Here is a 26,033-nt window from a genome sequence, read left to right as displayed (position 1 = left end):
TGCATGCGCGAGCATATGGTGTTTGTGGATTGGATTGGACCACTTGGATAAGGGTTCGGGGGTGTATCAATGATGGATGATTCCCACCCACCCCCCGCCCCCCACCACGGGCTTCAGAACCTGATGCTGCCTGAGATGTGGTACCATCTCATCACGTGTCCTCCTGCATGGGAGATGCTTTGGGGATGCAAGAAGGTGTGAGGGTCACGCCTTCCCTCAGAGGTCTGGTCAGATTTACATGCTACAGACAACAATCCGGGGTCATAGGGAGTATTAGCAATTCGTGTGGCAGGAACAGTTGTTCTTGTAGAGTTTGGAGAAGGGTGATGACCTTTCTTCCTTCAGATACGAAACTCCCACCGGTGCAGCCTGTGTGGTTCTCCCTTGGCATTGGCCCCGTCTCACTGCAGGGTAGGACGTGGGTCTGTTCCGGCAGCAGCCCAGTCCATTCTCGGCCACATAGGAGGGTCTGATGAAGCATCCCAGTGGGCGAGAGGTCTCCCGCCCTTGAGCGGAAGTAGAGAGCTGAGCGCGGAGCGGGCCCCCCGGCTTCCTTTGACTCACGCTCATGACCCACCTGACCTGAGGCAGAGCTCGTGAGCTCGGCTCTGGTTATCGGGAGGAGCAGCGTGGATGCCTGCCAGTCCACCTCGTGCGGTCCCGGTGCAGTATCGAGTGTCAGGTTGTACATGAAAGGACTCAGGCCGGCGCGAGCGGCCGCAGCTGCTGCGGATACCGTCAGAGTGCGCTGGGGAGTGGGGAGGAGGGGGCCAGCGCACCGTGGACTCTAAAACAGGAGGGTCACAGGAGGAAGGAAGAATTTAGAAACATCCTGGAGGCAGTAGATGAGGGAGGGAGAGAGAGCTTGGCGTGTGGGATGAGTGGTCAAGGAAAACTTTTGCTCTCTTCAAATAGTTTAAAAAGAAAATCAGTGAGCACTCAAATAAGAGCCTCCCATGTGGCTCAGCTGGTAAAGACTTCTCCTGCAATGCAGTAGATGCAGGTCTGATCCCTGGGCTGGGAAGACCCCCTGGAGGAGGAAATGGCAACCACTCTGGGATTCTTGCCTGGGAAATCCCATGGACAGAGAAGCCTGGCAGGCTATAGTTCCATGGGGTCACAAAAGTTGGACACAACTTAATGACTAAACCAAGACCACCACTCAACTACGATTAATAAATGAACAACTTTCCCAGCCAGAAAGTGTCCATAACCGTAAGATGGATTCAAAGCACTCCAATGTGCTGCATTGTTGTTCAGCGGGTCAGTCGTGTCAGACTCTTTGTGACCCCATGGACTGTAGCCTACCAGGATCCTCTGTCCATGGGATTTTCTAGGCAAGAATACTGGAGTGGGTTGCCATTTCCTTCTCTAGGGGATCTTCCTGACCCAGGGATAAAACCTGCGTCTCCTGCATTAGCAGGTGAATTCTTTACCTCTGAGCTACTGGGGAAGCTCTATGTTCTGAATGCTGAACAAAGAAAAATAGCACTTGACCTCTGCTCTCCAGGGGCTTTGAATAAATGTAATGGGCAGACACAGTAGAGAATAAAGACATCTCCAAGGAGGAGATGCCCTGGGTGATAGAAGCAGAGGAAGGCTGTCCTTTCAGCGTGTAGAGTGAAAGGCTGAGTGAGGTCTAGACCCGAAAAGAGATTGGGTACTTTGACAGGCATCGGCTCAGGTGTTTTACAGGTTTGGGGAGTAGTTGACTTTTTTTTAAAGCAGGGGAATGAAGTAACTACAGTTCAATTTAGCACAGCTTCTGCTTCTCTACTGTTGTTCAAGTAGTCATTAAGCAGGGTTCATATTCAGAGTCAAGGGCCATAGTCAACTCAATAAAGCAGCTTTGATAATTAACAGTTAAGACTTGCCAAGTACCTGTTATCCATCCACTTTTAGGGCTGTCTGTCCCCTGAGCCCTGCTATGTGCTAGGGCCACACTTTTATTTTAACACAAAAGGAAACTGACATGGAGTGGGAATCATGTAAGCCTTGACTTCTGTATGCTGAAAGGCGTAGAATTGAACTAATGACTAGAAATAAAATAATGCAGTATGACGTTATCTGTGTATTGAATCCAGATCTGTATCAAGTGGGAATTCTGTCCATGTGCATGCATTTCTCGTTATGGTCCCAAAATCAGATTAATGAAAAATCAGTTTGGGAGACTTAAGAGACTATTGCCTGGTTTCTTGGCACAGAGTTTATTTAAATGATTCATTACATTCAGTTTATAACTTTTAAAGTATATTGATATTTTAATAGCCCACAGCTCAGAAATAAAGCTGCATGTGGGAAAGACAAGCATTTTTATGTTTTCAAGTGATGGTGTAGCTAAGTAATTTTATAACCATGAGGTAAAAACTCAAAGGTAAAAACAGTTGTTGTTTTTTTTTTTAAATCAAAGTCTGTATAAGTTAGTATTTGAAATGAGGTCATCAGTCTCATATAAATTAAGGGGAATTGCAGAGAAGCTTCAGCCAAAATTAGAACTTAAATTTCTGGGGAATCAAGCTTCTGATAAAGTGGACACAAACTGTATCCCATCTTTACCCACATGTGGTGTAGATAAGCCTAAGGAATTTGCACCTTAACTGAAAAATTCATCCCCAAATGTGTGCTCTCCAGATGAGAATAAAAAGGACTAGTGTTTTCATATGTGAAGGACTTGCATTCGAGGACCACCACCTTCACCAGGACAAAGAAACCAGACATTATTGTGTTTCATGGCAATGAGCTCCCTAAGCCCAAGTCTTACAAAACAAACACATAAGCATCTTAATGTGATAAGTTGTAATCTTTTACTAGATTTTAAAATGTTTATATGTTATTTTGCACACAAGAGAGTTAACTGTACGCAGAGCCACATGTGTAATACTCTTGAGTTTATCCTTTTAGTCATGAACTGATCCCCAGAATACACATTTGCTAGGTTTTTGAATTTCGATTTACAATGGCTGTGTTTGAAACATAAATTTGTGATCATGTCGTGGCTCTTTAAACCCTTCAGGAATTTCCCATTGCTCTTAGGTCATGAGCAAAAATCCTTCTCAAGATAAGAAATGCTCTGCGTGACCTGAGTCTTCTTTTCCCATTGAGCCTTCTCTAGAATCATTCCTCACTCTAGGAATGTGCCAGCTTGTTCCTGCCTCAAATCGCTTTGCCTAGAATATTCACCCTCCCCCAGCTTTTGCTAAGTTCACCTTCCACATTGTTATATCTGCTCTATTTATAGTGTCTACCTTGTTACATATTCAGTCTTTTTTTTTCCGTTGTATATTTGCGATTCTTCCATATCCATTTCCCCCATCAGAGTGAAACCTTAGAAAAGCTGAGATCATGTCTTTCTTCATCCCCATTGCTACCCTGCTGTGGAGCTCAGCGCCTGGCATATGGTAAAGAGTCCGTGTTTGTTGAGTGAATGACTGAATCAGTTTCCCAGTCCAAATTAACATAGAGTTAATTGCAGAAGAAACTAGTCAGTTAACCTTTTTGTTCTTATCTCTCTGCACACACTTAAAATTGTTTTCATTAACAGAACTTTGTTCCAAAGTGACAACATTCTTAGATTTGACTTGGTGGCCCATTGGGCACCTTTCTTCAGTGGTGGTTTTGGAGCCCATAAAATTGACCCCCTCGCCCTCAAGCTTGATTTTCCAGTATAGCTTGCTGCAAGAGCTCCTGTATTACCGGTGCTTATCCTGAACCTGTACCATTTTCTCATCCTTTCCCTCAAGTTCACGTTAGCCTTTTGTTGGCGGCTTTGAAGTATCAAATGCAGCTCCTGCCAGAGACCTCTCTCTGCTGCATGAGGCTTGTGCTGCCAAGACAGACAAAACAGTAGAGTTACAGCCGGTTGCTTTTCACGTTTGGGGAGGCAAGACTGAACATGTGTCTCTCCTGGCCTCATTACTTTGCCTCCTTCTCTTCCTTCTTTCACAATCTGTGCTGTCTTCCGTAGCCCAGAGGTTTAGGCTCTCCTTGTTGGTTAGAGAGACCAGAACCATGACACAGGGCTCTAACCAGCACCTCCCTTTCTCTCTCTCTGCAAGTTGCTTAAGTACTAAATTTAAAACATGAAAAAAGGGGCTGTTATAAATATTAGCACCTCCTTTCTAGCACTTGCAGACAACTGCCTTGCTTCTCCTTCCATCTCCAGAAACCTTTAGCTGATAGAGTAGTCTCTAGAGTGAGGTTGAAGGCAGCGTAAAATATGAAGGTAATATTCATGGCAAGTACCATCTAGCACAGGATAAGCCTGGTATACGTTCTTGGACTGTCAGGTTTACTATGGGTAAGCAGTTTTAAATGGTTTTATAACAAAATGAACATATAGAGTTAGCATCAAAATGAGCATAAGTTTTTTAGAAAAAATAAGGTGCTTTTGTGTTTCATCACTGACGGCTGTGACAAGGTATTGACCTGGGAGAGAGGGCAGTACTCTTTAAAGACAAATGCATGTTTACAGAATCAGGGCATTCGTCAGTCCACCATATAAATCCCTCTTTTCTTTTATTCTCCCCCTCCTCTCTATCTTGCTTTCACTTCATCACCATCCATATGTAAACATCAGTAAAAGGGAGAGGGAAATGCTTTGCTAGATTATACAATCGGTCAGAACCCGTGTCTTGTTAGTCTTGAGTGTCTGCATGCAATCCTTGTAACTTCGAATTAGAAGAGACATTTCTCCCTGTGGAGAGATCTCTGGAAGAGAGATTATCCAGCCTCCTCTTCAGCACTTTCAGGGACAAAAGCTCACTCCTTCGTGAGGAGCCATTCCGTGTGGAATAGTTTTAATTGTTGGGACTCTATTGGTTAAGCTGGGCTCTTTCTCTCAGTGGCTTCTGCCTCTTCTCCTGGTTCTGTGCACTGGGGAGAACAACTCCAGTCTATTTTCTGCATTCTAGCACTTACAAGTCTGAACTTATCAGGGCTGCCTAAATCCAGCACAAGTTCCAGTTCCCGTTTTCTGGATGGCATGGGTCTGGACCAGTGCGGTCCAGGAGCACTTCTGTGATAACGGGAGCGTGTGTGGTCCACCACGGCGTGGCCTCCATGCGTCTCTGTGCTGCCGCACATATGGAGATCGCACGTGTGAAATGCGGCTGATGTGACTGTGGAATGGCATTTTTAGTTTTATTTTAATTTAAAGAGCCACCCGTGGCCCGTGGCTACTATGCTGGATAGTGTAGGTCTAGACTCTGGAAGTCTTCCCCTCACACTCATCCTCTAGTATGACGCTAAAACCCAGTGCTCGGAGCAAAATAACCGAGATGTGTCTAATGCAGACTATGGTGGACCGTGTCTCTTGACCAGAATATGGGATGTTAATGAAGTATAAGACTGAATTAGCTTCTTAAGGACTGTGATGTATTGTTGGCGCATATTGAGTTGTGGTCAGCCAAGATCCCCAAGTCTAATGTCATTCTCCTAAGAACTGCCTCCAAGTGGGCCTTTATAAATGCTTGATTAAAAATTTGAAACACTGCCTTTCCCCAGCTTAATTTCTCTAGTTGCTTCTAGACCATCATTTTAGTCTGTCGAGTGGCTTGGGGTCATGACACTTGCAGTCCTATTGTATGTGAACTTGATTATTCACATCTCTATCTGTATTCATACAAACATGGACAGCAGACTTAGCAGCAGCCACTCAGCATCTTCCCAAAAGGTCCGCGCCAGTCTGTGACTAAAGACTCAGCATGTGAGCTCGCTTGCCTATAGGATCATCACCACCACGTGTACATTCTCTTGTTCACAAGGACACGTTAAGTACTTTATTAAACCAAGACATTCTGTGATGTTCCTAGTCCATTGGTCTGTGAACCGTATCAGAAAAAATAAAATGACTTTCATTTAGCCTGATGTGTTCATTCGGGATGAATCCTCTGTCTGATAGCTCTTTATCAATTTGACGTTCAGAATAATGATGCCTTGTTGTCTGGTTCATAGTATCATCTTAAGGTGAAATTTACATAAGCTAATATTTTTGCTAGAGTATCTAAGTTGAATGATATTTTGCTAAAAAACATTACAGTAACTTTTATGAGGAAGGTTTTATTTTGGTTTTTAGAGAAAAACTGGTTTTATTCAATGATCAGATGCCTATTGAAGACATCCTATAAGGCCTGGTGGGCTGAGCACTTTTGCTTCACTCTGCTCTAATCAAGAACCCCCTTAAAATGAAAATGAAGGACTAAAGTGCACACAGACAGGAATAAAGACAAACAGGAGGGGAGACAGTCCAAACAAAAGATGCCACAACAATTTTTCAAGCAAGAGCATGAATTGTAAATGGCTTAGTGAGAGTGGATCCCAAAATAAACAAACACTTTCTTGCTGCAAAAATGCTTCTCCAGATGCTTCAGGAATTCAAAGCCGGTCAAGAAAGAGGTGCAGGATGGGACTGAAAATGGAGCATTGGTGAAATAGACCTCCAGATTTCCCCCTCCAGAACTTAAAGCCAAGTGACCGTCCTCTTTAAAGGAGCAGAAAACTGGAAGTTTACTTTCTAGAGAGTTGAAACAAACTTCCTGGGGATATGGGGCACAGGCCCCGCCCGGGGGCTAGGGGTGAGGGTTGAGGATAGCATCTTCTGCAATCAGGGAAGTTAAGTCCAGTCTGAATACGAGGGTGACAGTCCTCCTCTCAGCTTATGTTTCTGTTCACCTTCCTAGAGACTAGCCGTCAGGCTTATTACACCAGCCTTGAGGCTGGAGGGCTTGAGCGTCAGACAGATGTGTGTGGATCCATTGTGAAACAGACCCTGCTCAGCCAGCTTTTGGGGGCTGCTTTTCGCTAAATCTGAGCAGATAGCCAGTGATCACTGACTTTTTTTATCGTTATAAATTTTTATTGGTGTATAGTTGCTCTACAATGTGGTGTTAGTCCCTACAGGGCAGCAAAGTGAATCAGCTGTGTGTACACACATGTCCCCTCCCTTCTGGATTTCCTTCCCGTCTAGGTGCTCACAGAACACTGAGTGGCGTTCCCTGAGGTATACAGCAGGTTCTCATTCGTTATCTACTTTATACATAGTAATAATTGATAGAATTTCTATAAATAGAGTCAGAGTCTGAAATACATGGGAAAAGGGAACCAGGGACAAGGAAACTTCTAAACAACCTGTATCTCTAGAAAGAAGAGAGAACATGTTATATCCACAAAACAAGAAAAGTATGGTAAATAATGATAAATATTTCAGAAAAGAAGAACGGGACTCTTAAAGTTAAATGTAATACAGGCTGAAACTGAAGAAGAAATGGAAATTATTTTTTAAAAAGTAAGTATAACAGACCCTTTAAAAAGGTAATAGAAGTGTTGGAAGAAAGTTGAAAAACTCTCTAAAAGAAGAACCAAAAGACAAAAAGATGGAAAACAGGAGAGGAAAAAATAAGGAACTTAGAGGATCAATAGGAAATCTATATAATTAGAATTCACAAAGAGACAACTGTGGAAATAGAAAAGAGGAAATTATCAAAGAGACAAAAAAATTTCCCAGAGCCGAAGAACACACACTTCTAACTTGAGAGACCATACTGAGTGCCTGCAAATAAAATTTTAAAAAATGACATATACTGAGGGAATCTTACTGTGCAATTTTAGAATATCAGGATTGAGGAGAAGCTCTGAGAGGAGGAAAATTAAAAGGCAAAGCAGGTCGCCTGTAAGGGTCAGCAGTGGTCCTCCCCGTGTGGGCCTCACAGCATCAGCGCCACCTGGGAACTTGGTAGAAATGCAGATTCTCAGGTCACCCTTACAGAAACACTGGGTGTGGGGCTCAATAGTCAGTACTTCAGCAGGCCTCCACCCCAGTTCTGACGCCTGTTGCCGTCTAAGAAACACGCTGTTGAGAAGCAGTGTTTCTTCTGCTCCCCAGACTTAACATCCTTGGGTGTTGTGACAGAGTAAAACAGTCTTCAGAATCCTAAGGAACAGGATTTCTCATCTCAACTCTGTCCACACCCAGCTGTCAATAAAGACATTACCAAGTATGCAAAAAGAAAATGTCTCTACACTTGATTTTTTTAGAAAGCTAGTGAAGGATATGTTCCAGGAAAATGAGAATAAACCAAGAAAGACTGGGCAGCCAGGCCGTGGGACTCCCACAGGAAAGAAGTCCCCTGCCAGAGTGAGACCAGGTTCTGTAAGAGGCTACAATTTTATAGGATGATTGTGTGAAGCCTCTGTAGCGAACCTGGTCATTTGCAGAATTTGTCCTCCCAATCCGCAACTCCTTAGAGCTGGAAGAGGACTTTTCCTTCCATTTCCTCCCACTGAAAAGAAAATCAGTTCACACAGTATGGTAGATCAAGACACACAAGTGGGAACAGAATCAGAATCTCCGTGCTGGGGACCTGCGGTAGGAACTGCTGCTTCAAAGAGATTCTGCTTTTTGCAGGTTGATTGATGTGTGGAATCCCAGAGTATGTTTACTTTTTCTGGCTGGAAGCTGTAGTGGTGATACTGCTTTCTGATGTACATATGCATCTTGAACCACAGTTTAGGTGCATCCTTACTGGCCAATCTAAAGCTTGATCTAGAGTTTTAAGACTGATGAAGATTTATTTGGTCACTTCATGGTCTTAAACCCACTTATTTAATTCTGAGTTTTGAGAACCAAAAGGTGAATCAGATTTTCTTCTATCACAAGTAAACCACAAACTTGTGGGAAGACTTAAACTCACAGATTAGTCACAGCAGTGGTCTGACCTGTGAAAGTGACTGTGGAAGACTGCCTCAAAAGAGAGGTAGGGAAAAAAAAATTCTAATTTATTAGAGTTAATTTTTGTCATATACAATTCAATTATTTCAAATTCAAACAGTTGTTCAGTAGGTGTCTTGTTTAGGATCCTGTTGTCTTCTAGGACCTCGTCCTTAAACTTTGTTTACATGAAAGGACTGAAATGAATGTATATTTGGGGGATCAGAAAAAGGTTTGTTTTGTGTGTGGCACAAGGGCGTTTTCTGCCTATGCTTCTTTTTTCATGCTTGTGAAAGTGAAAGTGTTAGTTGCTTAGTCTTGTCCAACTCTTGTGACCCCATGAACTACAGCCTGCTAGGCTCCTCTGTCCACAGAATTCTCCAGGCAAGAATACTGGAGTGGGTTTGCCATTTCCTCTTCCAGGGGATCTTCCCCACCCAGGGACTGAACCCGGATCTCCTGCATTGCAGGCGGATTCTTTGCCATTGGAGCCACCTGGGCCCTGATTATTGGAGGATCTCAGTATTAAAACTTTGTGGGCATCTTTATCGTGTTCTTGATCCCAAAGATAATTATATTTTTCTGTTGAACTGGCTTTTAGCTGAAAGAATGGATTCTCTGCTCCTTACAGACCACTAATGCTTCATCAGGAATCTGTCTCCTTGCAGAAGCTTCCTCAGTTGGCTTTATCCTTTGATGCTACAGGACCCAGTGGACCAGTCTAAACATGTGTTCTTTTAATGAAACTTCTTAATTATCTTTTTAGAAAAAAGATGAGCAGAGACAGTTTATTTTTATCTGCACGGGAGAGGTTCTTTGCTTGCCAAGTCTCTTTGCTAAAAGAAGCCTAATATTACAGGGTTAGTTATTCCAGCCAAGGTAGTTTTCAAGGAAGCTTTCTTTTTTTTCTTTTTTTTTTTTTTTTTTGTGGGGATGGGGAGAGAAGGGAGGTTATTTTTGGAAATACAAATGATCTTTAATGTATTTGCAAATGTAATGTTTTCTTTTACAACTTGTAATACCTTTACAAATGGTGGTAAACTGGTGACTTACAAGTTACATATAGCAATCAGCATTTCCTTGGGGCCTGGCCGATTGTCCCAGTTCGTGCAGTTAATGTGCTTGCTCCCTGGTTGTGTGGAATGACCATGGACTCAGCAATTTGTTGGCTGCAGTAACTGAACTGGACTTCGTGGATGTGGTCAAGTAATGTATTCTAAGAACAGAGGGCATTGCAGCATGTTAAAAAAAAAAAAATGGTTTCAGATTAAATTTCACTGCACATACCCTCTCTAAAAGGAAAATGCCACATGTGCATACCTTCTCTAAACAGCCAAGCTTGCATGACTTTACACAACAAACTGCAGAACCTTCAGCTGCCTTTATGTTGTCCAACAGGCAGGAGACAGTTGAGACCATTGACAGTTATCTCTTATTCACCAAGAAGCTACAGTTTAATTGGTTTCAGGAATTTAGTGTGATAAAACTTGATATTCTGGTTCCTCACAAAGAATCTTCCACTCTGGGACTCTCCTCTCCAACTTTGGAAATAAACGAACACAGCTTATATCCACTTAGGACTGCGAAAGGGCTTCCTAGGTGGCTCAATGCTAAAGAATCGCCTGTCAACACGGGAGATGCAGGTTCAATCCCTGGGTTGGGAAGATCCCCTGGAGAAGGAAATGGTAACCCCCTCCAGTATTCTTGCCTGGAGAATCCCATGGACAGAGGAGCCTGGTGGGCTCCAATCCATGGAGTCTCAGAAGAGTCAGACACAACTGAGTGATGAACACTTCTCACACCTTTTCATTCTTTGCAGGGTTCAGGGTATGAGAACAAAGGGACACATTTCTCACACGTGAGAATTACACATTTTGCCATGTTCCTAGGGCTTACAGACATGGAAATGCCAGAACTGGGCTATTCTGGTCAGCAGCATCTCACATCTGAGCAAGAGGGGACCCTAGTCTGCTTTCAGGGGGGACCCCCTGAGGACTCTCGTATACACGGACAACTCACAGGGGCAGCGAGTCACGTGGAGGGCACTGGGTCCCAGTGTCCAGAGGCTGCAGAGCGAAACCTGAGCCCCTGTGCAGGGGCAGGAGAAGGCACAGCCTGGGCCCTGCAAACCAGAGGAAGAACGGGGCTTCAGTTCAGTTTAGTTCAGTCGCTCCGTCGTGTCCGACTCTTTGTGACCCCATGAATCGCAGCACGCCAGGCCTCCCTGTCCATCACCAACTCCTAGAGTTTACCCAAACTCATGTCCATCGAGTCGGTGATGCCATCCAGCCATCGTCTATCCCCCACAGAGTGGGTCTCCCCTGGCAGACCATCGCTGTTCCCCAGCATCCCTCCTCGGTCCTCTGCACCTCCTCCTGCCTCTCCCCAGCCCCATCTGACGTTGTCAGCCTCCGTCTGAGACCCCCTGTCCTCCGCCCTCCACGTGGGTGACCTGAGGTAAAGGCCGGCTGGCTAGCGTGGTTTGCAGGGTCCCACTTGACTTACTGTCACCTCCCGGCTCCTCACTCTTGTGCTTCCTGTTTCTCCCGTCTCAACTCAGGACCTCCCACCGTCACGGCTTTCTCCCGTTTCTTTAAGGGGAAAAGCTTTGCCTTGCGCTCACTTCCTTGTTTAGTATTCCCTTTTGTTTACATTTTATTTTAAATGAGTTTTTATTGGCGTAGACTTGCCTTGCAGTGTTGAGTTGGTTTCAGCCGTACGCACACATGTAGTCTGTCCCGTTGGGATGCCCTTCCCGTTTAGGTGACCACGGAGCGTTGAGTAGGGTTCCCTGCGATGTACAGTAGATGATCATGAGTCATCCGTTTGATCCATAGGACTGGAAATATGTCAGCCCAGTCTCCCAGTTGGTCCACCTCCCCTTTGGTATCCATGTTCGTTCACTGTGTCTGTGACTGTTTTTGTTTTGCAAATAAAATCATCTACACCATTTTGCTAGAGTCCGCCTCCATGCATTAATATCCAATATTTATTTTTCCCTTTCTGACTTATTTCACTCTGTCGACAGCCTCTAGGTCCCTTGCTTCTGCTCAGAAAACTAGCCTCCCCTTTGCCAGGGGCCGTTTGCTGGTGCCCACCCCCTCCCACAGCTTTTTAGGACTCTGTCCTTTCGTCGTCACGTGTCCCGTGGTGGCGGCTTCCTCTTGCCTGCCTGGTCCCCCGACTAGAAGTCAGTGCTGTGAGGTCAGGGATGACATCCATCTCGTTCTCTGTCAGGTCATCGGCACACTCAGAGCAAACACCACCATATAAAAATGGTGAGTTGGGTTTGGTTCTGCTTAAAGGTATTTGGCAAAGTAGGCTGAAAAATGAAATTAGCGACAGAGTGAGCCCATTTTTGTTGGACCTGAGGAGCCAAGGCTGGAATACCTGGGCCCCCTGTTCTTCCCCTGGCCTCTGAGCAGCCTAAGGCCACCATCTGCATTCCAACTGACCCGGCCCGCAAGTCTGTATTTGTCCACAAGAGACTGATTATACTTAACCTCAGCAATGACGTGACCAAGGAACGCCTTGTACTATCAACAGGCATAAATAACCAAAATATTCGTGGTCCTTAAGATGGATTTGCACAAGGCTGAGATGCCTTCCATTGCTAAGAGTGCAGATTTTTGAACAATGGAAAGATGGCATTTCCACATTAACTTAAGTAATGGAAAAAGATACACAGTTTTGTTATCTGTTAAAAGATTGCACATCTTCTGCCAAAAATATTACTTAGCTGCAGTGCTTTTAATGTGTTCATCAATTTTGGCATTTATCCGTATTTGGAGAAAAATTAAAACTGGACTTGAATTGAATCTTTGTCTCCTAGAAGTGGTTATTTGTGACCCCACTCTGTTATGAAATATATTTATTTTGAAGGGTTTAAGTGATTTAAAAGATTTTTTAAACTAATTTTTTTAAATGTAGTTGTCTTTTTAAAAAACCCTTCTTGTTTGATAGAGAACAAGTTTGTTTGTTTTTTTAAACTGGTACATATCAGGTGGTTATTTGCCAGTTAATCTGAGAGCTAATATGAAACTGGTATTTGGATTTAATTCAGTTCCATGAGAACAGAGTTAAAATTTTGTGATACAGGGCCCATTATCCTGGCAGTTGTGAGGGATTTTTGTGCTGGGACGCAGGGCTGACAAAGAGTCACTGTACAGGCTCCATTTATAACTGAGCACTTTCACACTGCAATTTAGGAGGTGTGCAGCTCAGGAAATTGCCGGCTTTGGCCGGAGCACACTTTAACTGCAAGGAAAATTTTATTCGTCACTCAAGTAATTGGCAGTTTTAATACCTTGTTCATAATTACCTTATAAACAAACGAATGCACAAACCAAAGATTGTGTGGCCTGTTATCTACCTTGCAGCCTTCTTTGAGCAACGTGATAGACACCTGTGGGTCTCCTTCACTCTCCCGCCAATTACTAGCTTGCTCCATTTATTGCGAACCTGTGGCTATTTCTTCTTGCTGTTAAATAGAAGCGTAGCTCTGCTAGCTAGCCCCACACAACCTGGGGACCAAAACCAGATGCAGAGTTTGATGGGGGGCAGTGCCTACAGACCAGACAGGGAGGGAAGGAGATGGGGGGGGCTGCTTCAGGGTGACTCTGCTGTTTGGCGGAGGGGACATCCTGGTAATGCAAACATTCGGGCTAAATGCATTGAAGAGAACATTTTTGTCCCCCGAAATGTGGTTTTTTTTTTAAACCCACACACCCTGACCCTACGGCCCTGTGGCTTGTCTGTTGGACTGAATCCATCTCCGGGACGTGGAAACTGACTAATTGTCTCACTTGCCTTACCCTGTACCTCACAGCTAGATCAAGGGTTTACATGATGATGAATCCAGATGCGGGAAATGGTCAGAATCAGAGGTCGTGGCTGACTTAACTCTAAACAAAGTCTGTTAAGACTTTATGGGAATCTCAGGAGCTTGATAATTGTAACTTATACATGGGACTGCTAATCCCCCCGCCTTTTGCTGAACCTTACTATTTTCACAGAGTTCAGCTATTAGGGTATAAATCACCCATGCCTGTTGCCTTATGTAGGATTACTTTAAAAATGGTGTTAGATTTTCAGATGACTTGGGTTAAAAAAGACAATTCCCTGACAGTCCTTAGAGGTAACACACGGAGGTTTTTCAACAGTGTTTTGGGAGTTGTGTTAGTTCTTTGTTATTGGAACCGATTTAAAATGTATGGCCTGTTTTCTCCCCTTACCGGGCAAAGCAGCACCTGGCATTTGCAGGGATTTGGGAAGCTGGCCTTCTACTCTGCTCGTTGCCAAACACACGCAGACTCCTGGGTTCCTCTTAATCCACCTGGGGTGAGACCCCGTTTTTAGGGCTTCCTTCGTGTTGGCATTGGAGAAGGAAGTGGCAGCCCACTCCAGTGTTCTTGCCTGGAGAATCCCATGGACAGAGGAGGCTGGCAGGCTACAGTCCGTGGGGCCACAAAGAGTCGGACAGGACTGAGTGAGTGGGCACTCGGTGTTGGCATGACGATGGCTCAGTGAGCTGGTGTGCATCCCTGGAGGAGTTTGGAATCAGTAGTTCAGCATGTTTGCAAGCGTGAGAAGTTGCAGGCCCTTCTGGAGGTGCATCTTCATGTAAGCACTTTCATATCAAAATATGTTTGTACTCAATGAAACAGCCGTTAGGGAGTGCTTTCGGGACCAATAGGGAATTACTCTGTGAGATGGGAGAGCTTAGACTTCTTAGGTTAAAAGCTATAGTTTCCTAATTTAAACACCAGAGAGATGTTATGATTAGATGGCATAATATATGAAAAATGTCTAGCATAGGTCTTGGCTTTTAATATGTGCTCAGTGTTACTAAATTCCTTATATATTCTAAAATGGGATTCCCATCCTGCCTGCCAACACAGAAGATGTAAGAGCCACAGGTTCGATCCCTGGGTTGGGAAGATCCCCTGGAGGGGAGGGCATGGCACCCCACTCCAGTACTCCTGCCTGGACAATCCCATGGACAGAGGAGCCTGGTGGGCTGCAGTCCACTGGGTCTCACAGAGTCGGACAGGACTGAAGCGACTTAGCACGCACACGTGCACATTCCAAAACTGAGGGGTAGAGACACAGTTTCAAAGGCGCTCACAGTGTGGCAGAGACCAACAGCATAAAAAGTGGTTGCCAGATGCAGCAGAGGATTTTCTGGAAATCCACGAGAGGTGCTCCTGTGGTGAGAGGCACATGAATCATCATAATGCAAAAGAACTTAACAACTTACAGACCCAGAAATGTTTTAATGCATCTTTTGTTATCTGAACATTATTGAATGGAGTGTTTCAGTATTAACAAATCTCTGGCCACGGGCATTAGTATTTGCAAAAATCCTCTGGTCAGAAATATATTAATGAACTCAAAGCACTCTACGAATGTGGTTATTGGTAACAAAGATACACATACAGTCTCATTTCTAAATTTTCCTCTTAAGTGAGTTTTACCTAAGACTGTGTCTGGAGATACGCAGATGACACCACCCTTACGGCAGACACAAAGAGGAACTAAAGAGCCTCTTGATGAAAGTGAAAGAGGAGAGGGAAAAAGTTGGCTTAAAACTCAACATTCAGAAAACTAAGATCATGGCATCCAGTCCCATCACTTCATGGCAAATACGTGGGAAAACAATGGAAACAGTGAGAAACTTTATTTTGGGGGGCTCCAAAATCAATGCAGGTGGTGACTACAGCCTGAAATTAAAAGATGCTTGCTTCTTGGAAGAAAAGCTGTGACCAACCTAGACAGCATATTAAAAACCAGAGACATTGCTTTGCCAACAAAGGTCCGTCTAGTCAAGGCTATGGTTTTTCCAGTGGTCATGTGTGGATGTGAGAGATGGACTATAAAGAAAGCTAAGCACCGAAGAATTGATGCTTTTGAACTGTGGTGTTGGAAAAGACTCTTGAGAGTCCCTTGGACTGCATGGGGGATCCAACCTGTCCATCCTGAAGGAGATCAGTCCTGAGTTTTCATTAGAAGGACTGATGCTGAAGCTGAAATTCCAATACTTTGACCACCTGATGCAAAGAACTGACTCATTTGAAAAGACACTGATGGTGGGAAAGATTAAAGGCAGGAGGAGAAGGGGACCACAGAGGATGAGATGGTTGAATGGCATCACCGACTCAATGGACCTGAGTTTGAGTAAACTCTGGGAGTTAGTGATGGACAGGAAAGCCTGGTATGCAGCAGTCCATGGGGTCGCAAAGAGTCAGACACGACTGAGCGACTGAACTGAACTGAATGTCTAGAAATGGCAGCACGTGACTTATATAACATACAAAGTTCCACTTAGAGCCTTCAGATTGTTTCATTGTCCTTCGGCTGTGAAGAAAAGACCTTTCTTTTCAGGTACACTCTGCCGTCATCCAAGCCTCTCTCCCTTGACATTTTATTTTCTCTCGTCTGCTGCTGCTGCTACTGCTAAGTTGCTTCAGTCGTGTCTGACCCTGTGCAACCCCGTAGACGGCAGCCCGCCAGGCTCCCCCGTCCCTGGGATTCTCCAGGCAAGAACACTGGAGTGGGCTGCCATTTCCTTCTCCAATGCGTGAAAGTGAAAAGTGAAAGTGACGCCGCTCAGTCATGTCTGACTCTTCACGACCCCATGGACTGCAGCCCACCAGGCTCCTCGGCCCGTGGGCTTTTCCAGGCACGAGCACTGGAGTGGGGTGCCATTGCCTTCTCCGTTCTCTTGCCTGGTAGATGATCTAAGAAGCCCAGGCTGGCTGGTCTGACATGACAGTTAAGATGGTTTTTGCACACCAGTTTGGTTCCTGTTTTCTAGCAAGCTTCTCATTCAGTGTTGAATCTCCCCTTTGAAAACTGTTGCATTGATGACCTTTTAATCGCTTTGACTTGGCCTCTGGCTTGTTCATGTTTGTTTTTTCATTTGTGGTCTAGGGTAGTGATCTTCAGTAGAACTTTCCACGGTAGTGGGGATGTTCTGTGTGTGCACTGATCCGTTTGACAGACACCAGGCTAATGTGTCTATTCAGGACCTGACCTGTGGCTGCTGTGACTAAGGAGCTGAACTTGAACATTTAATTTTAATTTAAATGTGAAGAGCTATAGTAGCTATGTGGCTCCCATGATCTGGTGTTTAAGACTTTTTTGAAGTCTCAAGCTTTTTTAAAATCTCCTTGTTCCCAGAGATTGTTTAGACTGGCATGCTCTTAACTAATAACTTTTGTAATATTCAAAGCCTTGGAGTATATCCACTGGTTTTGAAGAATACAGCAATGCTTTGAAACTTGCTGTTTCTTAAAGAAAAAGAGAGTTGTCCATGATGGCTTTTAAAAAGCCCAGTCTAATGAGTATTTTAAGCTCATTTGCACATACAGTATGTATACTTTCCAAGAGAAGAAGCAGAGATGGATGAGTAGGGAACTAACAGATCAGTGTCCAGAAGGCCAGCTTCCTGCTGGTCATTTCATAAAATGATAAGGAAGAAAGACCGTTAACAAAGTCACAGAAAGAAAAAAAAATCAGTTTAAATGCATTCCATTCAGATAACCACAGCTGTTAAACACACCAGATTTATATAGGAATGTTTTTCATATTTCTAACTTTATGATCTGTTATTTAGCGAAACATTGAAGTGACTAAAGAGTTGCTGTGTTAAAAGTGCTCTTTAGAGCGATCAGTTTTCCATATTTGTGAAGAACAAGTTAGAAATAGTATTTTTCACCTTTCAGATTGTTGTACCATTCATCCTGTTATCTGTGCCATTCTTTAAATCCAGAGCTGGAAACAAAATTGTGGAAATATTACCTGAACATCTGAGACAGTTTCAATCCCTTGAAACTTTGGACCTGAGTGGCAATAATATTTCAGAACTTAAAACTGCACTTCCACCCCTACAACTCAAGTATCTGTAAGTCAAGTTGTTTTTAACAAAATTTTCACCTGTGATGAAAATATTGTGCTATATTAAAAAAGAAACAACTTGTATGATAGAGACCAGAATGCTAACTTTTTTTTAAACCTCTGTCTTCATTTAATTCTTACACTTTTGGATTGCAAAACAATGAGATCTCCTTTGACTACTATAGAGGAACCAAGTGCTTCTTTAAAAAATTAATCGAAAGTAAGCCACTGGTGTGTTTTATTAATAAATGAATTTCACAAAAATTAGATAAGCGTCTCTTAACAGATGTTTGTAATCTTCAAATGTTTTAGTCACTCTTTCCCTAGAAATATGTGAATCATAGTTGACATTGGCCTTCAGGGACCTAAAGAGTTAATTATATTAATGTCCATTGTAACAAATAATGGCTCAGCCCTCTGAACAAGTGTTTCTGTACAGAGAATGCATGCTCTTTAACTTCCCAAAGAGAAACTCAGCTTCAGACTCTCTACAGGTATATCAACAGCAACCGAGTCACATCCATGGAACCCGGGTATTTTGACAATTTGGCCCACACACTCCTGGTATTGAAGCTGAACAGGAACCGTATCTCAGCTCTTCCACCCAAGATGTTTAAACTGCCCCAACTGCAACACCTGTAAGTAAAATGTTCTCTTAGATATGGTGTCCTCTAAACCCTTGGCATCGTCCCCCTAAAATCCACCACGTGGCAGAAGGAGTTTAGCAGCAAGGAGGTAGCTCCCTCTCCTCCAAGAGCTGGAGATGCAGAATCTGAATCAGAAAGAGCCTTAGAAGTCACCCAGCGTAGTCTTCTGCCTGAGAAGCAGGTTGGGTGTTCCCAAGAGCGGAGAGTGTGGTCATCAAACAACCTCCGTACAAAGACATCATGATGGCACGGAAGATGTGACTCTCCATGGAGCTGCAGATGGCGATAGTACTGCCAGCGACTGACTGCAGGGGCCCTGGCAGCTTAAGGAGCTACAGAGAACTGTCTCATTAATAACGGTGGCGCCCTCTCTGAACAGGCTCCTACCATATAGTGGTTTTCAGCCTTGGCTGCATATTACAGACACTTATGGAGCTTTTGAACATCCCAGTGCCCAGGCCACACCCTACACCAATTACGTTAGAACCTCTGGGAGTAGGATCCCGGCTTCAATAATTTTTTAAAACTCCCCAGGTAATTCCAGGGTGCCAACAAGATTAAGAATGACTGCCTCCAAGAGAAAGTATTAAACACAGGGCACATCGTGACAGAGGGGAATCAACTTTTGTAAGCAGTTGAACAGGATGAGCTTGACAGTCCTGCTCCTGAATAGACCTCATGTTTTAACATGATATTCAGTACTCCCATTCTGGATAACTTTAAAAACCAATGTTAACATGTTTAGTTCTACACTGAATGGACAACAGTTTAGAAACTCAAGTGCAGTCTGGTGTCCATGTTTTATCGCTCTGAAAATGCATCCCATGTGTCAGAACGAAATTTGTTCACTGCTAATAAATCAAAATTCTTCTCAATAAAAATGTTCAGAAATTTAAAATAGCCTCTGTAATTTAATGCAGGCTAGTTTAACTGTATTGTCGTAATGTCACATTTTATTACTGCCTCCAGAATTTGTCATATAAGCTAACTGTTTAACATCCAATGCAGTGAACTCAACCGAAACAAGATTAAAAACGTAGATGGACTCACTTTCCAAGGGCTTGGTGCTCTGAAGTCTCTGAAAATGCAAAGAAATGGAGTGACAAGACTTATGGATGGAGCTTTCTGGGGGCTGAGCAGCATGGAAATCTTGTAAGTGTGGGTGGTCAGTTCCTGCTCAGGCAGTGTGATCCTGAAATGCTCTGTAAGCATTCAGCAGCTTTTCTTTGAAACCCTGTGTTAGAGCCTCATCATTGATAATCTTATAATTTAATATTTAGTTTTGTTTCAGGTGTTGTGACTGGGAATGTAGAAGCGTAGTATTTTCTGATGATATCTCTGTATAACAAAAGCTACACACCTCAGTAGGCATATGTAATAGGTCGTAATCGTGTCCCCTTTGAAGAGTCTCAATAATAAACTTAGGATCCTGCTTTTGACTCTGTTGTCAATGTAGGCAGCTGGACCATAACAACCTAACAGAGATTACCAAAGGCTGGCTTTACGGCTTGCTGATGCTGCAGGAACTTCATCTCAGTCAGAATGCCATCAACAGGATCAGCCCTGATGCCTGGGAGTTCTGCCAGAAACTCAGTGAGCTGTGAGTAGCCTGCTATTCTCCTCAGGTTTGAGAGCAGGAATCATGCCAAAGCATGAGCTTCTTACCAGTGATCTGTGAAATTTTCATAACAGAGTTTCCAAGGTGACAGCTTTTTTCTTTTTTTTTTTCACATGCAACCTAGGCATAGTTTTTTTGTGAGAAGTTGAAGCTAGCTTCAACTTCAGCAACTGCTGTTTCAGTTCTGTGGCACAGGGGCTAAAGCAATGGTGGTGATTTTCAAATAAAAAGATTTTAATTACTAGGATTAGGAATAATGTTTACCTTAGTATTATTAAGAAGGAGGAGTTTTAAAATAAGGATTATTGTGGTAATATATATTACCTGTTTTTGTCTTTTTTTTTTCTCCTACAAATCACTGCTTTGAATTAGAAAATAAAAGCTATTGTTGGTTTTTTTGTTGTTGTTCGTTTTCTCTTTACAGGGACCTAACGTACAATCACTTATCGAGGTTGGATGATTCAAGCTTCCTGGGCCTAAGCTTGCTAAATACATTGCACATTGGGAATAACAGAGTCAGCTACATTGCTGATTGTGCCTTCCGGGGGCTTTCCAGCTTGAAGACTTTGTAAGTTACACATTTTGCAAGTTACACATTTTGCTCTCTGTGCATGAAGCTAATTGGTTCCTAAGCATAACCTACTTTTCTCCAAGCAGATTTCCTTTGTTGTGAAGGAAATGTGTACAGCCTCAGAAGAAGTGTCTTAATCTTTCCCAGATCAGTTTGATTAAAATCAGTCCATTTCATCCATATGTGCTACTTAGAGGGATTAGAAGGAACAGTGATCAGATTGGTGAGGTGATTACAGTTAGCCTTCTCAGGATCTCCAGGAAGTTGGTAACTGCTCAAGAGGCAAACAGTTTTAAATCCACTCATTTTTTGTTCGTAAAAATGCAGATTAAAAATTACCCAGAGCAGGAAAGATATATAAAGGGCAGCAAAAGAAGATGCCTGTTGGTGAGACCAGTTCTATCCAGACTTGATCTCTGTCCCAAGAGAAGGAAGAGGGGGTGGGATTAATTGACCTTTGGAAAAGCTCTCAAATATTCATTTGAATGTTGTGCAACGGGCTCTGGATTTTTGCACTGTCAGAAACTTTTGCTCTGTACACTATTTGAAGCATTACATAATTGAAAAGTATGTTGTATGCCTTGGCACCCTGCTCCTTGTGTGGTTGGAACGGTGGTTTTAAAGTTCACCGTACTTTTCAGGCTATTCAAGTCTTTCAGAATTTAGTCATCTTGATAGAGGAGTTCATAGGGCCAGAGTCAGCTATCCTAATTTCAGGCAAAAGTGTAAAATGTTGTTGAGAGAGGAGGTAAGAAGTATGTTGAGGGGAGAAAGAGTTTTCTATTGTTTTGAAAGGGGCAGAGATGACATGGGGAGTTATGAGGGATTTATTAGAAATTACATGATCTTAGCTTTCTAAGCATATCTCTAATAGAGGATGCTTCCCTGGTGGCACAGTGGTTTAGAACCCGCCTAAGAATGCAGGAGACACTGGTTTGATCCCTGGTCCCGGCGGGTTTCACATGCCACAGAGCAGCTAAGCCCGTGAGCCACAACCACTGAGCCCAGGCTCTAGAGCCCGAGGACCGCAAGTGCTGAAGCCCACACACCCTGGAGAAAGCCCAGACACAGCAGTGAAGACCTGCCCCGTGCAACTGTACATAATTACATAAATAAAAACCCATCTCCTCTGGGCCACTTTGATTAAAAAAGAAAAAGAAAAAAGCCTGTATCTTTTGTTACATATCTGGTACCAGTTTCAGTATCTTTCCTTTTTAACTAGAGATCTGAAGAATAATGAAATTTCCTGGACCATTGAGGACATGAATGGTGCTTTCTCTGGGCTTGACAAACTGAGGCGCCTGTGAGTATCGTTTGCTTCATAATCTGTGTCACTCTTTGACCCAGATATGCTGTTTTTTGGTTTTGGCCATGCTGCATGGCTTGAGATCTTAGTTCTCCAACCAGGAGAACTAAGGGGTCACAGCATTTGAAGCCCTGAGTCCAACGACTGGACCACCAGCGTGTTCCCTGAACATTTTATCTTAATCTAACTCAATTCCACACACAAGCTGACATCTTTAAAGAGTTGTGGAAAGAGGTGCTTAATCTGGTTGCTACCTTTTGTCGTTTCCCCAGATGACTACCGCTATACAGGAAGTGTATTAATTAGGTTTTCTTCCTTGGTTATGGTGCTTTTACCCTACAACTGGGTCATTGCAGCTGATTTTAATATCCAGATAAAAATTTTCAGTTGTCTCAAGAGCTTAGACTCTAGGGATTACTGTTGTGTAAAGGTTAGTGCACTTACTAAGTTCAACATTTGAAATGTCACAGAAATGTTTAAATGAAATGATCCAGTGACCAGTGATCATTGGTGGTTTATCAGTGGACTCCAAGCAGCACAGGATAAAAACATTGTTTCTGTTTGGCCACAAAATGGCCTTGCAGATGGCCAAATTCTGTATTTTAAATGAGTAACTTTCAAATTGACATCCATTTAGTTCTAAACTTCTGTGAGTGATGAAGGTATCCATGGAGTGGGTGGTTAAGGAGACAGTCTCCACTGTTACCTGCTTTATTTATGAGTGTTTTGAGACATTTTACTTGGAATAGGTTTCTGCCTCTTTGAAAATAATCACTGCTTTACTTTACCCATCAGAGTAACTTTTGAATACCTGTTTTTGCTGGGTTCTCTGTCAGATGCTTTGCAACCATGCTGAACTGAAATCTGTGTCATGGATATGTTTTTTAAGGATGTATTGTTTAATTGAAGAAAAGGGAATATTCACAAATGGTTTAAAAAGCAGTTCTTTTCATGACAATTGCACTCTAAAATGGCTTTTTACTAACTGTTCTATTGTAACTTTTTTTTTTTTTAAAGAATACTCCAGGGAAACCGGATTCGATCCATTACAAAGAAAGCCTTCACTGGTTTGGATGCATTAGAACACCTGTGAGTAGCAGTTTAGTTACCTTAGAGGCAGTCTGCGGTGGTTATCCCCTTATGTCTGTCTATACCTGTATGGAAGTGTAAGTGCACACATACATGTTTCTTTTGCATTTAAAGGTGTTTCTTTCCATCATTTTGGGGTTTCCTTTAGTTATGTTTCTCAAGCAGTGGCATATTTAATTTTTTTTTTTAAAAACTACTATTTCTTATGTACCCACTGCACATCAAGCATTATGTCAGGTATTTATATTTCTCAATCCTCACGAGAAAACTATTTAATAGCTATCATTATCTGAATTTTTAAGTTAAGACATGGAGGTTCTAAGAGTTCTTGCTTAAATTGAACAGTTAAGAGGGTGACTTGCAAGATCAATAAAGACAGTTCCCCCCACGCCAACCCCAGTTCCTGAGAGTGACTGAGAGTTGTAACACCACTTGGAGAACTTCTGTTAGTTGTTGCTGTTGTTTAATTAGAAAAAGCACGCAGCCTGTTTTCCTCCTTCTGTTCTTTCTCATCTCTTGCTACTGACCTGTGAGTTAGCCGCTGGCAGGAGCAGAGCTCAGACCAGGGCAGCCTCTCCCGTCACAGCAGCTGTCTCCTTCACGACCTCGGCCTGCCCGGGAGCTGGAGGCACACGTTTCTGAAAGGACAGTTAGGGACCCGGATGTTTTCAGGCACGAAGAGCGGAAGCGCGCGGCCTCAGTGGCAGTCAGCGCCCGCAGGGCCAGGGCCAACCAGCCTCTGAGGACTGCGGGCGGATGTCTGTATCGATACATGCAGTGGGAGCCTGCGGCCGTGTGCCGTGTGTCCAGCCTGACTTCTAACGTTTATAGCCGAGGGTTTTATTATCTGTTAACCTGGACGGTAGAAGTTATCATTTAAAGGACACAGTTGGTTTGTACCGTCCCTGGCGCTGTGCGCATAGTTATTATCTGGGCATCACTTTCTCGTCCTCTTCCCACGGAGCCCCGGGCTGCAGAAAGCTCTGGACGGCCAGCCCCGGCAGCCGTGCCGCGGCCCAGGTTACAGTGGGATGCCTGCAGGGCAGAGTTGGGAAGGGCGGCCAGTGTTGCCGGGCTTCCTGGAGCAAGTTACTTTCAAAGGGAAACTAGCCAGAAGGGTTTGTCATCTGACCCTTCCGCTCTTGGGAAAGTGAAATTAGTGGATCCTTGGAGCATTAACATCTCCTTTCGTTTCCTAAACCTTCAGAACTCTCCCAGCGTCCTTCTTTGCCCACGTTTGGGACCTGGGTTCTGTCTTCTCTTGCCCCTCATCTCATTCGGAATCGCCTCTGTCCACTCTGAATCCTCTAAAGGAAAACAGTAGTTCAGGCGGGGAGGACTTTAAATCAGCCTGCTTGTCAGCACCAGTGAAAAAAAAAAATCAGCCCAGAATATTCTCACATTTTATGAACATCCTGCCTGAAGTGGTTGTTTGTTGGTTGGTGTGTTTTAGTAAGTACCTCTTGTCTGAACACCTGCCTGTCTCGCCATTAGTAAGTTGTATGTATCAGGAGAGGCTAGTGACTAAGAACAGTGGTTTTGAAACTGAAAATAATTGAGTTCAAATCTTATCTGCCCCTTTCATGCCGAGCCAAGCTGGTTATACCATCTTCTTTTTTGTGTTGCTGTGAGGAATAACATGTAATAATGTGTAAGCAAAAATCACTTAACATGGTTGCATGTCATAGAAGATATTCTATACGTGATGGTTTTTTAAAAGCATAATTATGAGGAATTTTATATGTGTATTTAAGTAACTAAAGTTTACTAATTTGAATACTGAGAAATAAAAGAAAATAACACGGCAGAATGGCTTAGGCCCTTAAGAGTCAAAAAATCTGTATGTGGTGATATAAAATCTCTCTCACCATAATAGAATCTGCCTCTGAATCAGATATCCTTGTTCTATAACACAAGCCTCCTGATGAGTTCTATGATCACCCTGTCGGTGCATTTCCGCACATAGAGTATTTTGGGGGTGAGCTGGGGGTAGGTATCATGGGCCCAACCTGTGCCTGAAGGCACACAGTGACTATAATTTCCTCTAATGTGTTTGATTTGGTGGCTTTTTCAGAGACCTGAGTGACAACGCAATCATGTCATTACAAGGCAATGCTTTTTCACAAATGAAGAAGCTTCAACAACTGTAAGCATTTCTTTTCTTTCCAAGAGTTTCACATAAAGCATTGAGGGGCCACCTGTCAAGGGATGGGGCATCCTGGATTAGGTATCTGTAGAAAGTATGTGGCACGTTCATCACGTGACTTAACTTTTATTACCAGAAGGCAGGAGGAGTGGGGTTTTGTCCCATTTGTTGCAACGAGGAGTTTCTTTTTCTTAAATATGCGATTTAAATTTGTGAGACCCAGTATAGCGCAGTGCCTCATCATAGTAACCAGTTTTCAGGACTGAGATATTTTCAGCGTTGCTATACTTCTGTCTCTCCCACCAATAAGAACAACACCACCACCAACAAAACAATGGTGCTCGTTCCCTGTCTTGCATTTTAAGATGCACTACATAGTATTTATTCCATGGGATGTGTGTATTTGGTTTCTCCATTCAATGCTTTGTTAATATTTACTTGAGTTTAGTTTACTGGTAGAAATCTGCATTTCATACAAAACAGACTGAATGAAATTACTCTCCTCAGGCACTTAAATACATCAAGCCTTTTATGCGATTGCCAGTTGAAATGGCTGCCACAGTGGGTGGCGGAAAACCACTTTCAGAGCTTCGTAAACGCCAGCTGTGCCCACCCTCAGCTGTTGAAGGGAAGAAGTATTTTTGCTGTTAGTCCAGATGGCTTTGTGTGTGGTGAGTGCAACTGTGGTCTTTGCCTTTTATTCATTTTTCTTTTTTTTTCCCTCCCATTTGTCCAAAGAATGGATTTGCATAAATGTATATACCCTAAATGAAGCTCTTATTTCTGCTGAGGTAGATGAGAATGGATCTGTAGTTTGCTGATGATTGCAGTTTTTCCTGATGAAAACATTTTTTTTTTCTGCAATTTCTTCCTCTTTGTGTTGGCATCAGGGTGGTCTGGTGGAAAGAGAGTGATGTTGTTGTCTTGAGAGAATTGGAGGATAGTAGCAGCCCTGCTCCTAAATTGCAAGTCCCTAACTCTCAGTCTTCTAATCTGTGAAATGGGAATACTGCTATCTGCCCTCCCCAAATCCAGGGGTTGTTGAGAGGTTCTC

General features: G+C 43.3%; 1 protein-coding gene across 2 annotated transcripts in view; it reads left to right on the top strand.

Moving 5' to 3' along the window:
• LRIG3 (leucine rich repeats and immunoglobulin like domains 3) overlaps window positions 1-26,033 on the top strand; it is a 52,202-nt gene that overhangs the window by 13,045 nt on the left and 13,124 nt on the right. For both annotated transcript variants that reach the window (XM_043446708.1, XM_043446709.1), the window contains exons 4-12: window positions 17,478-17,609; window positions 18,097-18,240; window positions 19,258-19,401; window positions 19,706-19,849; window positions 20,292-20,435; window positions 21,661-21,741; window positions 22,762-22,833; window positions 24,908-24,979; window positions 25,487-25,650. In XM_043446708.1, coding sequence (XP_043302643.1) covers window positions 17,478-17,609; window positions 18,097-18,240; window positions 19,258-19,401; window positions 19,706-19,849; window positions 20,292-20,435; window positions 21,661-21,741; window positions 22,762-22,833; window positions 24,908-24,979; window positions 25,487-25,650 — 1,097 coding nt within the window. The remainder of the gene's footprint in view (window positions 1-17,477; window positions 17,610-18,096; window positions 18,241-19,257; window positions 19,402-19,705; window positions 19,850-20,291; window positions 20,436-21,660; window positions 21,742-22,761; window positions 22,834-24,907; window positions 24,980-25,486; window positions 25,651-26,033) is intronic.

This window comes from Cervus canadensis, chromosome 25, assembly GCF_019320065.1.
Source record: "Cervus canadensis isolate Bull #8, Minnesota chromosome 25, ASM1932006v1, whole genome shotgun sequence".
Classification (NCBI taxonomy): Eukaryota; Metazoa; Chordata; class Mammalia; order Artiodactyla; family Cervidae; genus Cervus; species Cervus canadensis.
The sequence above is the reverse complement of the archived record's forward strand: the minus strand, read 5'-3'. Positions and strand labels throughout refer to the sequence as shown.